Source organism: Alexandromys fortis, unplaced genomic scaffold (genome assembly GCF_014885135.2).
Source record: "Alexandromys fortis isolate MF-2015 unplaced genomic scaffold, M_Fortis_MF-2015_v1.1 scaffold_10, whole genome shotgun sequence".
In the NCBI taxonomy this organism is placed as follows: domain Eukaryota; kingdom Metazoa; phylum Chordata; class Mammalia; order Rodentia; family Cricetidae; genus Alexandromys; species Alexandromys fortis.
Window position 1 is genome coordinate 14,298,617 of NW_026067895.1, and position 17,508 is coordinate 14,316,124.

Genomic DNA, 17,508 nt, shown 5'->3' on the forward strand with positions numbered 1-17,508 from the left:
TACACATACATACAACCACCTCGTGATCCAAGGGTAAATTCCACTATTATGAAATTCATGTTACTGATAAACTTCAAGAGTTTTCTAAGAATCATGCACATGCGCCCTCCCCTTCAGCTGGAAACACCAACACACTAACATTAGGGAAATGGGGGCGGGGGCTGAAAACAGCCAATGTGTTAACCAAGAAGGGGTCGGTTAAAGATCACTTCATATGACTGGAAGCAGAGAACACCCAGGATGCGGTGCTAATTTTAGAGACTGAAAAAGATGGCTCACAAAATGTGCACAGTATGATTCTACAGTCTAATTAAAAATAGATGCATTGAGGGGAAAAGTTGATGGGCACTGATGCTTTCCAGATATTTATATATTTTTCTAAGGGCACATATGTCAGTTTTACACTTAGAAAAAAAATTTAACTAGAAAAAGAAAAGCCAACTTTCTCCAGAAGAGACAATCTGTTCCTGTATATTCCAAATTCCAGAACAGGCACCTCTGAGCATCTGTTTCAAAGATCATACCTTTAAAAAAAATTAGCAATTAAGTGTAACTCTGAAAGCAGTGCTCTGTCGGGATTTGTCTTTAGGGAAAGGCTCCACACCCACACGTTCTAATCCATTCAGATAGCCGACTCTATTTGCATAGCTCCTGCCTCAGCTACTGACACCTACATTGCTTAATCCGAGCTATCACATAAATAGATCTGGACGGTGAGTACACTGGCTATCAGCAAGTGCTGATCGCAAGAGCGAGCGCACTTTATCCAAGACCAGCTATTCTGTGTCCCTGCCGAGGTGAGTGCCACACCAGTCTACCAGAATAGTTGCTCTCTGTTGTGGAGGGGAGGTGGGGAGGAGAGAACAGGACCTCTTCTAAGCTCCCTAAAATTCTGATATAAAAAGATAAAGGACTTGTTACTGAATAAAGTGGTTTGTCTTTCAGAATGGGATTTGAACACAGCTCCGGATTATAGAGTTTCGATTTGTGATTATGATAAGGATGCTGATTTTCTAGGCTGATGACTCTGTCATAAACGTTTATTTCTTAGTTTCTTATCTCGTTCAACCATGCACGCAAACAGTGCTGTAGAACAGAGGTTTTCCACGGGTATTAGCTCAAGCTAGTCCATGGGAGTCAGGAAGGGAGGAGAAGGTTATGATAGCCACTGGGAATAGAGAAAAGCAAAGCCGGGCACAATGCTTCAGTGAGGGGGGCGAAATACAGCATCTGCGCTATGCTAACATGAATTCTAATTCTCCAAGAAGACAGGCTATAGACGGGAACACACTGATTTATTTAAATGGCAATTTTTATGACCAGAAAACGTTGTTTCACTCGTGTACCCTTGGATGAAAGTGCAAACAAAACCCATCACTGTTTTTGAAGCCGTTCAGAAGGGTAAGGTTCAGTCGGCCCATGCTACCTTAATTCCTCCTGGTCCGGGCTACTATTTAAACTATTTCCTGTCAACTGAAAATCTAACCTTAATATGTGCAGCTCACCTCAATTATCCCATGCCGAAGGGTTAAGGATTAACTATTCTGTAAAAGTTATTGCTCTGTTTTAAAGGAAATCAGTTCTCCTAAACTGGCAAAGGTGACTTACAGTTCAGGAGCATGGATGCTGGTTACCCCCAACGATCCATTTCTAAGCAAAAGTGGTTCCATGAATGTTTGCAGGCCACAAACAAAAGAAATCATAAGCCGATACATTCAATAACTGCCTTAGCCATAAGTAACATATTCAACAAACAGTAGACACAGAGAGATGAGGAAATATTTCTTGTAGGCTTTATATGTTATCTTAGAGTTTGTTGGCTTTGCGCTAAGCATAAACAGCAACATCCTGAGGGCATCAAATCAGATGCCATTATTATTATTTAAAAAAAAAAAAAGGTGGCTTCTTGCACAAAGAGTCTAAGGCAGCCCGAGATAATTTTGACTCTTAATCTTACACCTCTCCACAACCACATATTTTACTCAGCCGATCCTTGTATGAAGAGTGCGTGGGGTCGGTAGCTGACGCGGCTGCAGCTTCCTCGGGGAACTCTGCCTTATGCTAACAGCTTCAAAAATGTATTATCTCTGCTGCCGAGAAGCTGGGTGTTTGCTTTGAGTATAAGAAGAGCAGACTGTTTCAAACAAAATTCCAAGTTCTGACTCAACCCCGACCCCTCCCCACGGTTATTAACTAATGCAGTTGTTGAATGTATCAGCTTTAAGACTTCCTTGGTCTGCTGCCTGCAAACCTTCATGTAACCGCACCTTCTCTTGGGAATGTATCCTTTTGAATAGCCTGAACCCATGCTCCTGAGCCAGGAACAGTCATCATTACTGGCTCAGAATGAATTATTTTCTTTAATTTAGGGTTGTAACTTTTATAGAGTAGTTAATTTTTAATCCGTCTGAACAGGAAAAGGAGATAGGACGATATTGAAGGTGGGAATAGACAACATTTTGAGTTTCGTGGGATTTATTTTGTACAGGGTAAGACAGAGATTTCTCTTTTCATCCCTCTACATGTAGATATCCAGTTTTCCCAGTAAAAGCGCTAAAGGCTATATTTTTCATGTATATGTTTTTGATACCTCTGTCAAGAACTAGATGGTTCTATTTGCCTGAATAATAATATAATCATATTTTTACTTTTTACAAAATTTAGAAAGAAAAAAGACAACATGTTAAGATTGAAACGATGTAAGGAAGATAACAAGAGATTTAAAACTCAAATACAAAAGAAGTAGATAAAATTAGAAGAGGAATTAAAAAATAAAAATTCAAAATAATAAATAATTGTTTTAAATGAAAGGAAAATGAAAAGGGGGGCAGAAGTACTTCCCCAGGTCTGTGTGGGGAGGGTCGTGGGTTTGCGTTTACTCCCGAAGCAGGCTGGTATTACATGAGGCCAGTGGGGGGCAAGTCATCTGCATCAGGGCTGTGCTTAAGCTAGACTCTAATAAAAGTCTAGAGGCTTTCTTCCTTTGCATTTGTGGAACCTTTGCACCCCACGCTGATCTCTACGTCCTGTAGACTGGGCAGGTTCCCATTCACTCCAGGGAGCCTCGGTCTGCATTCCTCCATGTGGCAAAGTTCACCTGGTTTACCTGAGAGTGATTGTTGTGAGGGCAATCGATCTGCCTTGGGTTCTCAGAAACCTGCAGCTGCTGGCTTGAAGGCCTGTCTCGGCAGACAACCTCAGGCTACAGGTCACAATCCTCGCCACAAGAGGGCAGGACTTCTGATCACTGTGGTTAGCACACCCCAGGCTCCGGGTTACTGAAACTTCATAGTGGATTTGCCATCCTCTCTCCTTACGGGGTTTTCTCCTGGACAGTCACCATGGCAGAGTGTTCCCAGGCACCCTGGCTGGTCACCTGCCTGTGTTTTCTAATCTCCAGGGCTACTAGGTCTAAACAAGAGGCCCCCTTTGAAGTTAGCTCCTGTTCGCAATGTTCTAAGTTACTGGGAGTGAGGAAATGGTTCCTTAACGCTAGTCAGCAGTGAGAGAGGACTCACCTGGGACCAAATTCCTGCCCTGGGTTTAACGCTTGTGAGAACTGTGTTGTCAATCCTGGGCTTCTCCCCCCGTTGCTACCACGGCTCCTCTGGTCTCACGATGGCCACCCAAACCCAGGCTAACCACGTGATTGCTGTTTCCCTCCCTCCTGACCCCTCCCAGCCCCTCTTCCCATCCTCCACCCAAGCAGGGAGCCGGATTTGTACTGCTTTGTACTCCGCGTTATCTTTTTGTTTGTCCCAGCGTTTTAGCTACCCATCTCCCTTGGTTCCCAGTGGTCTCCCACTGTGTCTCCTTGGAATATAGTTTCTCTCTTGTCACCCTGATCTTCTTACTTAGGAGTGCGCAGAGAAATCCAGCAATCTTATTCCCTTCATTTGTTCTTGAGAAATGAAGCTTATTCTTGCTCACCACCATGACTCTTTCCAATATTGAGTGGGTGCCAGATCTGATAGGCAGAAACTCCAAGGTGGCTATAATGCTTTGCGACAGCCTCATTAATCTTTTCTGCCACGACATGTTTAATGTTCGTTATGACTCCTGGCCCCATATCTGGAGTCATGATTCTTTTCAATGGAGAAAATATTTAGAAAATACGTTATGTACACACACTGCTGGGCATTCCTTTAATACTGACTCAAATTTAACATTACAAGGGTTTTATGTATTTGTGTTTCTTTTCCCCTACAGTGAAAATCATGCAACATTCGTATGACTACTTTTTTTTTGCTATGCACTACAACAAAACAACCCTAAGGCTTCAATATAAATATTACCACTAACAATAAGTCTACTCAGCTTGATTTTTTTCTGTGCTTTATTTATTATTATTCTTTTTTTAATATTTATTTATTTATTTATTATACAATATTCTGTCTGTGTGTATGTATGTCTGCAGGCCAGAAGTGGGCACCTTATTACAGATGGTTGTGAGCCACCATGTGGTTGCCGGGAATTGAACTCAGGACCTTTGGAAGAGCATGCAATGCTCTTAACCACTGAGCCATCTCTCCAGCCCCTATTTATTATTATTCTATGGCTAGATTTTAGCACAAGTGCACAGCCAGAATGCTATGCTCAAATTTCCTTATTTACTTTTTCTGTATGACTAAGGATTTCATGTCGAGTTAGCCAAGACCGTTTCTGGTGACTTCAGGTACACATAGCTGGACTAATGTTAGATTTTAATCCCACAGAAACTTGAAAAATGAGACCTAAAATGAAATATTCAACTTCCAAAATTTCCTCGGCCAAGCTGAACAACGCAACAGGCAAAACCCTGGTAAAAATTCATAAGCTACCAAGTAAGAGCGTCCGCATTCCTGTTTTACACACTACTGAAAATCTGTCGTCAAACACTTACTATGCCAATGTCCAGACATGCCACCTTACCAAAATACCTAAGAATGTAAGAACTGACAGGAAAAAAAAAAAAGAGGTGACTCCTGAGGATACGGAAGCCTTGTGTTTGAAGAGTTTATAGTCACTGCTGTTACTGGGTACAGCACAAGACAGTGCTAGCTTAGGTCATTCTACCTTTGACTTAGTGAAATATGGGTTTTTTTTTATCAGCCCCCCTCACACTTCTCACAGCCCCTGCCATCAAAAACTAAAATGTTTGAAATTCGATGAAAGAGAAATGAAGTTAAATTCTAGGTATACCTCTGACGAGAAGGGGCTATAAGGATCCTTGAGTCTTAAAATCAACAATACAGGAAGGAATCATTAATATTTGCAGCATGCTTTTTATACTGGAATAGCCACACCAGGAAGGCTAACAGAGCTCTGGTGGCCTGGGAGGAAACCAGAGAGTGATGAAGAATGGCCTAACGAGAAAGCAATGCCCCTTCTGTTCTCCCCGTGGCTCTGAACCATTCACACACTTCTTTGGTAATCAGCATTTTAAAAATCAATTTGACAATGGTTTCTGAATGGTCAGGAAATCCCAGTTTAACTGATCCTTTCATTTGTAGTTATGTGCAGAAATAGTGACTCAATAGAAATGACCCAATGTTTCCAGTTTTCCTCATATTAAAGAATGTGCTGTCTTAGTATCCAGAAAATGAGACCCTTCATAGACATCGTGTTATGGAGTAGACATGCCAGAATTTCTGGCATTGGTGCCAGAGCTCACTTTGAATATTGAGATCTTACAACTCACATGTTACGGTCTTTATTACAACCTGACTCTGAAAGACTATTTATGATGTCCAAAACACAAATGATATTTTCTACAGAAGATTTAATTTTTTCTTTGTCTAAGCAAAATGAAGATTACTGAATAACTGGCTGATTTTTTTTTAGTTCAGCTGATAGAATTTGTATTTGGTTAGTCCTAGGCTACAGGGCAGATTCCACCCCAGATAAATAAGACTCTATGTAGCTCAGACTTATCTGGGAATTCCCGACCCTCCTCCTTTAACCTCTTGAGTGCTAGGACTAGAGGTGTGACCACATCTGGCCTGTGGTCATTTTTTGTCAGTGGAGGTAAAACCTAATGAAGAGCTTTGTTATTAAACATACTGCATTAATTATCTTCATGTCTCTATGGCCAAAAGCTTACAGACATGACTTCAAGGCAGCAATTCATTTTGCTTCATGTCTTGGAATGTACAGTCCATCATGATATGGATGGCAACTGGATCAGTTTGATCTTTGGCAGTCATAGCTTGCAGCAGCTTCTCCTATGGCACCAGCCAGGAGGAGAAAACTGAAGGACCAGGCTATAGTCTTCTGAGACTGGCCCCTATGGTGTAGGTACATCTGCAGGTGTCCTACACCCAAAGGTTCTGTAACCTCTTAAACAGTGTCACCAGGGAGGACCAAGTGTTCAAGAACAAGAGTCTGTGGGGACATTGAACACACTCCTTAACAGGACTCATGAGCCATGTAACCTTGGACAGTGTTGTGATCCCTAAAAGTCTGTAAAACTATGATAATAATACTTTGCAAGATTATTATGAGCGGCTAAGTTAAAAGGCACATAAAGTGAAACACAGCAGAGCAATAGCCTGGTGCTGATGCTTGGATAAGGGCAGTTGTTTTAGTATCAACACCCTTTACAGTTTTCAGTCATCCTCCAAAAATTATTAAGAGTTTATTCTAGATGACAGGAGAACAGTTCCAATCTATAAGGATGTCGACAGTCCCCTCAGTTAGGCAACGGCTGATGCCTACCGAATGTAGAGCTATGACCCCTCAAATAACACAGTGAAAACAACAATAAAAATATTTCTAAAGACCTAAATGGTTCAACAACTCATTTGGCAGCAGAATACAACCCCAGCCTATTGTCTGTTAAATCCCAAGATCCGTGATGGTTAATTTCAAATGTCAACTTGATCGCGTTACTGAGGCATATCTTTGGGTATGCCCAGGACAGCATTTTCCAGAAACGATTAATTTTGGACCCACCCTGAAAATGGGCAGCTGCAACATCTCATGGTCCAGATCCAGAACCAATTAAAAGAGATCCAGATAAGCTAAGCTGCAGCTTTCTCCATTCTCCTTGGTCTGCTGAGATGTGAGCAGGTAGCCGCTCACTGCCTCTTTCCCTGTACAAAGGATCTGAAACGAGCAAAACGAACAGTTTCTCCTCTTAGTTGCTTCTTGTCAAAAATTTGTTCACAATAACGAGAAAAGTAACTAATACAAGACTTCATTTCATTTTGCCTACCATATCCTATGATTCATTATAAAACACCTCTCTGTTGGAGGTGCTGGGTATATTTATAGGATATAACCTACATAAATCTACACTGTTTCTCTATTGTTAGAATACCAACAGAAGACCAGAGAAATCTGCCACATTTACCAAATGAAGCTCCGTTCTGGCCTCATCATAGGAAAGACCTGTTACTTTGAGAAAGAATCCACCAAAAAATACTGGCAAAAATCAAGTAAGTTCGTTCCTGGACAGACTGATGGGCACCTAGCAGCTTTTACTTTCCACATTTATATATACAGTTGTTTTCCTCATCCAAGTTCTCCTTGAGGAAAACAATAAAGATAACAGACACCATGTTGGCTGTTTTAGAGAGGGGTTTTAGTGACGTGGGAAAAATGGATACAATGGTGAGTGAAAACAGTTGATACAAGATTTTAAATAAGAACGTCATCACTTGGGGTGATATTTTTACTATGGAGGAAGTAAAGCAAATGGTTCACAGTGGCTGCTTTTGAGTGTTGCACGCATGTGAGTAGTTTTCTTCCTCTTGGTGTGCCCTGCTGGAATGTGAATGGAAAAATGGCATTAACATGAAGACCTCAGCATCGAGGAGGTACTGATTCCATTAGACCACTGGGTGACCACCAACCTGGGATCACTTACCACTGTCGCCATATTGTCCATGCAAAAGGATGGCGTCTTTGCAGAATGAAGGTGGATGGCTCACCCCAACTCCTACTGTTGTCTTGCAGGTAGAAAGCATGAAAGGGGCGTCTCTGCTGCTGTGAAGAACAGCCTGCATGGTTCAGTCAGTATAAGAGCTGCCTGTTCTAAAGAAGGTGCCAGACGACTTGACATAGAGAGTACCAAAGGTGTGCCTGAGCACAGAGGCTGTGCGGGGGTGAGGTGTGGGCTAGCACATGGGGCCTCGGCAAGTGCTACTCAGAAACTTGTTTCCTGCTCGTGTGCTGGCTCAGTGGCACCCAAACTGGGTGCCGGGTAGCTGTGCCCGTGCCATCTCTGGTTAGCGCTCCCCTGATATTCTAGAATATTTGCTGTAGCTTACAATCATGTCCACATTAATCCTGCTAGAGGAATTATCCTTTGAGCGAAAAAAAAAACTGCATTCATCCCCAAATTTCAAAATGTTCACCATAAAAGAGGATAAAGAACTATTATCTTTTAAAGTACCGTTTTATAAGATATGGCTTGAAGAATAGTTTCGTCTTAAGTTTTTACCATTTGTGCAAAGTTCCAAGTAAAACGGCACACTACCTGAGAAGAGAAGAGAGTCCAGGAAATGTGGGTTAGTGGTAGAACTTCCCTCGTGTGCGAGGCTCTGCGTTTAATCTCTACCAACGTGGGAGAAAAATAAAAGGGAGTCCTGCGCACAGTGGCATGTGCCTTTAATCCCAGCGTTTGGGAAGCAGGTGAATTTCTGTGGGCTCGGGTTTGTCTGGGCTACATAGTGAGTCCCAGGACAGCCAGAACTGTATAGTCACACGGTGTCTCAAAAACAAACATGCAATCAAATAAACAAACCCAAAATTCATCAATTAATTAACAAGTGAAAACCCCACCACTAAGGAAACTTGATTAAAAATCACAAGTTGTTATTTTAATATATATTATTTTCTATATAAAAGATATTATATGAAGTAATTTAGTATATATCATATATAGTATGTATTTAGTATATATTTAATACAAATAATATTAAGCTTCTAATCAATATTCATTTCTCACAAACTGTTTTTAAATTACTTTGCTTTAGATGTTCACATACAAATGCTTATTTTGTATATTATTTTTAGTTGCAAAACTCAATAACCTATAGAAGATAAAATTTAAAGTAGGATCCTCATATGGTCCAAGCCTGCTTCAATTTCCCCACATATGCTTTCAAAACGTTATGATGAGCTCTGTATGTGTCTCAGGCAAAGGCATGAACTAGCTGACCTCTGCATCCCCCTAGAGCCGTGGTTCTCAACCTTACTGATGCTGTGACTCTTTAATACAGTTCTTCATGTTGTAGTGACCCCCAGCCATAAAATTATTCTTGTTGCTACTTCATAATTATAAATTTGCTACAGTTATGGATTGTAGTGTAAATATCTTAAGTGCAGGATATTTTATATTTGACCCCTGTGAAAGAATTATTCAATTCCCAAAAGGATTGCGACCCACAGGTTGAGAACCACTGGCCTAGCATGTTGGAAATCTCTAAGTAGGCATGCTTTATAAAGGGACATACGTTCATCTATGTCTTTCAATATATGACCATTCTTTTCCACAGTCCCCTAGACTGTAGGAAGGCAAATATGGAGTTTTCCAGTTCCTCACTCCAAGATTCATCATGCAGGAAGCTAGCACCTTTAACCCCACCCTGGCACCAACTATGGTACATGAGTTTTGCTTATGTTACAATGACAAGTATATGTTTTGTTAAAAAAAAAAACAAAATTCTTCTGAGGAATTACTTCAAAACATAGCCAAGAAATTTGTTCATAGGATAATTTGCTTACTGACAAATTTGTGTGTTGTCTTGCTGACAGGGATTTCACCTGTTACAGAATCTCATGCTTCCCTGAGCACATTCAATGACCAATCTGTTAGTTTCAAAGTTCTGAAGGACGGACGCTATGTGATCAATGTTGAAGATTCTGGAAAGCTCCAAGAAAACGGTAGGCAATTCAAGACTATTTCTTCATGTCTATATTTAGTAATGATGACCGGCAAGGTTAAAAAAAAATCTACCGAAGAATACAGATGTTGAGGAACAACTATTGAGAAATATGGACAGAGAAGCCACATGTGTGCATTAATGCTGAGTACTCACTCGATCTTTCCAACAGTTTCAGTGTCCCATAGCATAAGTCTTTTGTGAAAGAGTATTTCTCTGCCATAAACAATAACAGCCATATCAGGGAACTCATCAGAGCATAACAATGTATTTTGAGATTTTTGTAGGAACTTCCAAAGTTTTGCTTTTATTGGTATATGACAAGGTTTAGGGCAAGGTTTTATGGCCCTGTGTATGATGGAATTGAAACCTTCAGATACAATTGCTTCTCACCAAGTGATACCCTGCTGTCTTTCAGACAAGATGCTGCTACGTTACTATGAGTCTTCGGAGTCCTCAAGTGAATCAGGTAATGTGGAGGCAGGGTGGAGGGGTGTTGCTTGAATTCTCATTCAGAACAAAGATGAATCTAAAATAGCCCATAATAAAGAGAGGCTCAAAAGATCATCTTCAACCCCGTGCTCACTGTAATGTAAGACCTTCGTTTCTTAGAGCACTTATTCCACCTCATCTCTTTCTGAATTAATAAGATAAAGGCTTAGATACATATAGTACTTATGATAATACAGCCCTCCTCAGACACAGCTAGAAAGATTGTGCTCAAAAGTTGTCCAGAGGCAGTTCCTTCTATATCATCATCTGTCTGTGTTGAATGCCTCATCATTATGCCCAATCAGCAAGAGAGACGAAACGGGTGAATACATTCCTTTTCCCTTTGAGGGCACAGCTAGAAGCTACACATCACATGTCTGCTCATCTTCAGTTGGTCAGAACTTAGCCTAAAAGCAACACTAAGCCATGAGAACACAGGCAGGGAAATGACAGCTATTACAAGACAACTCAGTGGCTTCACATGCACACAGGGAAGTGTCCGTTGGAATCAATTCAATTAGAATAGATCAAAGCAACAACAGAAATTCAAAACCTAAGCTTCTCCTCTGAGGAATTTAGAAAGACCCTTGGGCCAGGCTTGGTGGCACACATCTTTAACCCCAGCACTCAGGAGGCAGAGGCAGGCCAATCTCTAAATTCAAGACCAGCCTGATCTGAAGAGAAAGTTCCATGATAGTCAGGGCTGTTAAACAAAGAAATCTTGTCTCAGAAAAAAAAAAAAAAGAATAAGAAAAGAAGGAGGAGGAGAAGGAAGGGAGGGAGGGAGGGAGGGAGGGAGGGAGGCAGGGAGGGAAGGAGGAAATTAACCAACTATTTTCCTGGATTCTTTGGGTTAAGTTAAATTAAGATGAGTTACAAGACGTAGGTTTTTTTTTTTTACTTATAATTTGTTTTGTTCTTTTTAATTGACAAGTAAAATTGTATTAATCATGTACAATAGGAAACTTTTTAAAATTTTTATTTTTATTTTATGTGTATGTATATAAGTATACCATGTATGTGCAGCACTTGAGGAAGCCAGCAGAGAGCAATGACCCTTTCGTAAGTGAGCCACTCTATGGGTTCTGGGAACTGAATCCAGGTCCTCTGCAAGAGCATCAGGTGCTCTTAACCACAGAAGCATCTCGCCAGCCCCCACCAGGAGCTTTTGAAGTAGCTGTTGTCTCCCTGTCTTGTAGAATGGTAGAGTCCAGCCACATGGCAAATGCATTGTCTCACATGCTATTGTTTTTCATTGTAAGGTGATGGTGTGGATGGTAAGTTGCTGATGGTGGACATGAGTCCTGTGAAAGACACAGACATCAGGCTGCATGCCAACCAGCAGAACCACTGTGTGAAGGTAACAGAACTATAAGTGGGTAGCTGCCGTGTACTCATTCTGTTTATGTGTAGTTAGGTGTTAGGGGAATTGTGAAGACGAAGTTATGTACATACTGTTGTAAAGGAACACAGGCAGTCACTTCTAAGGGCTTGTTCGGGAGGGAGGGAAGGAGAGACTGTGCCACAAGTCTGGTCTCCAATAGTAGCACAGAATACCAGGGAACTTGCTAGAAAGCAGGATTTCAGACTCCCCCACAACTGAATCAGAACCAACAGTCCCTCAGGAGCTTCATCACTTCACTCCAATTTGAGAGATAACGCAGCATGACCTCACATCCTTCCCGATTGGCTGTGTTCTTCCAGAAATTGTTTTCTCTGTGTGTATAATAACTTCTGGCTCCAAGTCTGTCAAGGAGAGGACAGCAAGCGTGTCCATACAACGCCAGTTATTAATAGCACAAAATTCTGCCTCTGATCCATTCTTACTTAGTCAATGGCAGGTGTGCATTGGTCATGACAAAAAATTATGAGCAGGTCAAGGAGCAAATAAGTCAGAGCAAGAAGTTAGGGAGAACACAGAACAGCATAATAAAGAAGACCATTTCTAGAAACACAAAATTTAAGTGATTCACTGATCACATAAATGTAACATCAACATAAACAGTGGACAGTGGTCAGCATTCTGCTCCAGAGAATATTCTCAAGTGTATATAATGCAAGCTCTAGCATACATAATAAAACAGAAAAGCAGAGTACCTTGACATCCCAAGTCCTTGCTTAATGCCCACCAGCCCTGCCTCTTTCAACCCTCAAAGCAAGTTCATAAAGGAATAATTACACTGCTCGTCTATTGCTGTTGTGCAACCAACTGCCTCAAAACTCAATGGATTAAAATAATAATCGTTCATAGGTCCATAGTTATTGATAGCTTATACTGAAGGCCTGAGTTGGGTCCCCAGTACTGACTGTCAGGTGACTCACAACCCCCTGTAACTGCAGTACCAAGATGGTCAAATGCCCATGGGCATCTACATTCATGTGCACACAGCCATACAGAGACGTACCCACGTCTATAATTTAAAATAAGATAAACCCTTAAAGATAACATAAATAAAAAGCATAGTTTGTCTGTCATTAAGGATTTAATTAAAGAATTTAATCTAATGAAAATTTAATAAAAATATGCCTGTAGTTAAAGTGGAAATGAACCAATCTGTAGGGAGCGCTGGCTCGACTGAAAAGTCAAAGTTTGCTAGATAAAGCAGCATGTTCTCTGTATTAGAGACAATGCAGAGTAAAAGAGGAGCACAAGTCCAGAGGGGCCACATACAGATCTGCTCAGTCTATACCAAGCAGCATCTCTAAATGCATCCGCCCCCTGTCAATCACTTCCACTGGCGCCACACACGTCCTTTGCCCTCTGCCGTTCCCCTCTGCCGTTCCCGGCTCCCTCCTCAACTCAGTAGACAGACCTGCTAGACAGACCAAGCTATACGTGACTATTCTCCCATGGGTTCTAACGGGGGAGGAGAGGGGGCAGTGTTAGCCCTGGGCTTCCCATTCACATATCGGCTTTCTCTCTCCTTTCCTCAGCTCGAAAAGTGTCAAGCTCCACTGCCGCCAGCGGTCTTTTTCGTCGTTCACCAAAAGGCCTCCGACTATGTTTCGTTCGAATGCAGGAATCTGCCTGGAACATACATAGGAGTGAAAGATAACCAGCTGGCTCTGCTAGAAGGAGAGGAAAACGACGATGAAAATATCATGTTTAAGCTTTCTAAATAAGAAACCACCAAAGAAAGGACGAGAGAAAGCAATAGACATCTAAGGGAGTGGCTTAAGATGCTGTGGAGTGTTGTCTTTTTATATATAAAAATTCTTTTCTTTTTCTCTGTACCACTACGCATTCAATAAGAACATGCATATATAGCACAGGGCATTGGTAAAGAAACTGAGAGACATTCAGCCTTGGCTTCTACGTTTGTCTGCTCCGAGACCTGAACGAATTCACACTTCCAGATTTCTTCAGGCGAGCAAGCACCATCGCTCATGCTAGGCTTTAGACAAGGGTTCATTTTAAAAGCCTTAAAAAGAATACGTGGTTTCTCCCCGGTTCTAAACAGAAGGTTGAAATCCTAGAGCAGCTAGCGGAGGACCAGCTGCGGCACAGACTGACCACATCTCAATTAGAACAGAACACCAAATGTATCAGCAGCTGCCCCCGGGGCAACCCTCAGACCAGCTCTTTCTGTCAAGAAACCTAGTGCTCCAAAATGCCTTCCTACCTAGACAGGTTAAGATAAATCTGTGAAAACGCAGGATAACTGAAAAAAAAAATAAAGAAAAAGAAATTCAGTATTTGTAAAGTGGAATAATGTTACCTCTACTTCTTTTCTTGGGGCAGGGGGTTGGGGACAGGGTTTCTCTGTGTAGCCCTGGCTATCCTGGCACTTGCTTTGTAGATCAGGCTGGCCTCGAACTCACAGAGATTCACCTGCTTCTGCCTCCCAAGTGCTGAGATTAAAGGTGTGTGCCACCACCACCCAACTCTCTGTTTCCTTTTGAAAATTCTGATACCTTTTTAAGGTAACAGTTTAAGTTTAAGCAAGCCAAGCTTACATTTAAAAAAAGGAACACATTTTAGTTCACAAGTGTGGTTGAAATCATTGGCTATCTTTACTAAACTTAAACTCTTCTGTGAGTACTGACCAAGCCGTGTATTAGGGCATCCACGTAGGATGGGACCTCACAGGGAAGTCAGAAGTCCTCCTACTAGGAAGACACCGAACTAACTTCACGTTCTCAATATCTGGCTGTAGCCTATGTTTGCAGCACACTGTGTCCTTCGATAGCTGGCTGTGGCCTATGTTTGCGACACGCTGTGTCTTTCAATAACTGGCTGTGGCCTATGGTTTGTGGCACGCTGTGTCCTTCTCGCCTGTTTCCAGAGAGCTATCACTATGAATGTGCGCATCAGCTTGGAGGGAATTTCTCTGTGGCTTGTTTTTCTTACACACAAATTCTTTCGTTGCTTGGGTTCACAGTAGCACTGTTCACTGGGGGATATATTAGCTGAACTCTCTCCCTTTCTCTGGTTCTTTCGACCAACGTCTCTTTAACATATCTCCTACTCCCTAAACTTCATTTTTGTTTTGTCTGACGCCTATGTACTAACACTTTTATTCTGCTGTTTTACTTTACACTCTAGAATTTTATATATACTGACTAGTTACAAAGTTGTTCACTAAACATTTTTGTGTGTTTTACTGTTACTGAAGTAGTGGGATTTATATTCATCCATACAGTAATGTTTTAAGATACTAAAGGAATAGCTGGATTATTTAGACAATAGCAATTTCTACTACATTTTTATTGGCTTCAAATTTACAGTAAATGCAAAAGATAATAACAGAAAACATACTTCTAAAAGTACAAGCTTTTAATTTCAACTGATGAAAGCTATTATATATAATACCTGGTTGGATGTATAAAAAAAGAGGCTGGGGATTGCTGTATACGATCATATAATTATAGCATGATATAACTGTTTCATTAATGTTTTACTGTTTTACTATAGAGACAAAAGTGAAACCAGAATCTCTATCATCTCCCTGGAAACTTCGATGTTAACTATATGAATTTGTACAATATACTTAAAATAATAAATAAGTAGTCTAATATGTCCATGACATTGTTTATAACCTTGAATAAACTATTTATCAAAATCACGTGTGACCATGGCTTTATCACAGAATGTTCCAATGTTCTGAGTCTTTAATGAAAATGGGCATACTCCAGTTCATCACGATTGACAAGGGAACTGAGCAGTTTGTTTCATAACTCAGGGTATTTAAAACTCAAATTTGCCAGCAAAGGGATTATGCCTGTTTTGCTTCATCATCCTAGTGTCCACTGGGGTAGACCTCCTCCCCTCCCCCAAGTGACTTTTGACTTTTGCTCCAGCCCAAACACACACCCACAAGTTCCCGCCTCAGAAATTAACCTAAAATTTCCAACTCGTTACTCGGGTGTCTTTCTCTCGGTTGCCTGATTTTCTGTTTTGTTTTCTTTTAAAAGATATTTTCAGAGCTGAGGAGACTTTTAAGCAAGCAAGAGGAACAGAGTCCAGATCTTAAGCACCCACATGGAAGGCAAGAGTGACTGTAAACCCCAGTGCAGGAGAGGGGTAGAGACAGACTGATCCTGGGGTGCTGCTGGCCAGCTGGCCCAGCCAAATGGATGCTCCCGATGCTGAGACTATTTCAGATACAGAGGGGCAATAGAGAAGGATACCTGATGTTGACCTCTGGCCTCTACACACGTACACATGCACACATCCCACATACATACATCTTTTCCACATTATTACAGTGTTTCATGCTTAAAATATTCAAATGTGTACTGACATTTTGTTTTACTTACATTGCTTTGCTGGCTCTTAATACATGTTACTGGAAGTAATTTGTCCATTCAATTATATCAGAAATAATAATTTTATTTGATAGCTATCTCAAAATTTACAGTTGTGTAATTTTAATTATATTCTTTATTTTTCTGTGTATTTGGGGAATTTTTGTTTTCCAATTATAATTTTTTCTTTTCCCTCCCCCAACTCCTCTCAGATTCTCACCTCCCTCCCTACACTCCACTTCCTGTTTTTCTTGCTCCCTTTCTCTAAAGAAAAAAAAAGGAATCAACAAAACAACAACAACAAAAAAATGAAAATCAAAACAGACAAACTAAGAAAAGAAGCTAGGGCAAAAAACTGCCAAAATCAAACCAAAAGCATACACAAAAGCATGGTGTCTGTTTTGTGATGCCCCTGCTACTCCTGGGCATGGGTCCTGCCCTGGAGTGTGACTAACATATTCAGGGATACTCCACTAGGGGAAAAACTGATTGTCCCTTTCCCAGAAGGTATCAATTATGAATAGCATCTTGGTTAGAGGTGGTACTTTATGTCCACTTCCCCTCTAAATGCTGGGATTCTATCTGGGTTGAACCAGTGCAGGTCTGGGACATGTCACCGTCTATGTCTGTGGGTTCGTATGCCTATCAGCACTGTCGTGTCTAGAAGACAGTTTCCTTGGAGTCATCCACCACCTCTGGCTTTTACAATCTTTCTCTCTCCTCTTCCACATAGATCCCTAGCCCTTGAGGGGAAGAGTTTGATAAAGACACCCCATTTAGGGCTAAGTGCTCCCAAGTCTCCCACTCTGCATGCTGTCTTACTGTGGATCTCTTTGTTAATTCCCATCTATTTGCAAGAAGATGCTGTTGAAATAGGGACGGCGGCAGGGCTGCGTCCCCGGCACCCGGCCGCCCGCATGGCTAGGTTATGCCCGAAATAATTACACGGAAACTGTATTCTTTCAAACACTGCCTGGCCCGGATAGTTCCAGTTCCTTATGGCTAGCTCTTACATATTGTTCTAACCCATTTCTAATATTCTGTGTAGCCCACGAGCTGGCTTACCAGGGAGGATCTTAACCTGCGTCTGTCTGGANGAACCAAAAGAAAAAAGAAAATGGCGGTATAAAATAGACTGTGTGTATGTGTGTGTGTGTGTGTGTGTGTGTGTGGTCTCATTCATAGTAGGAGGCATACAAATTAAAAACATACTGAAAAACTTTTTTTAACCTATTTGTAAGAATTAAGTAATTTAAACAGTTGTGACTGGAGTAGGAAACTAAAGCACTGCTGATGTGAATGTTGGTTGGTACAACTGTAAGATACAAATGGTTCAAATATCAAAGTCTGTAAACTCCCTGAATGTCCATCAGCAAAAGTGTTCTTCAGTTACCACTGC

The 17,508-nt window shown here is 41.2% G+C and overlaps 1 protein-coding gene across 4 annotated transcripts in view; it reads left to right on the forward strand.

Annotated features, from left to right (window-relative positions):
* Positions 1-15,427, forward strand: part of Il33 (interleukin 33) — a 37,239-nt gene extending 21,812 nt beyond the window's left edge. The window contains exons 1-8 of one of the 4 annotated variants that reach the window (XM_050159752.1): positions 648-797; positions 4,716-4,823; positions 7,296-7,418; positions 7,939-8,058; positions 9,760-9,870; positions 10,288-10,338; positions 11,624-11,721; positions 13,296-15,427. In XM_050159752.1, coding sequence (XP_050015709.1) covers positions 4,727-4,823; positions 7,296-7,418; positions 7,939-8,058; positions 9,760-9,870; positions 10,288-10,338; positions 11,624-11,721; positions 13,296-13,484 — 789 coding nt within the window. In that variant the 5' untranslated portion in view covers positions 648-797; positions 4,716-4,726 and the 3' untranslated portion in view covers positions 13,485-15,427. Of the gene's footprint in view, positions 1-647; positions 798-4,715; positions 4,824-7,295; positions 7,419-7,938; positions 8,059-9,741; positions 9,871-10,287; positions 10,339-11,623; positions 11,722-13,295 lie in introns of those variants that run through there. The other 3 variants (XM_050159732.1, XM_050159761.1, XM_050159741.1) reach the window with 3 other exon arrangements.
* Positions 15,428-17,508: the final 2,081 nt, after the last annotated feature.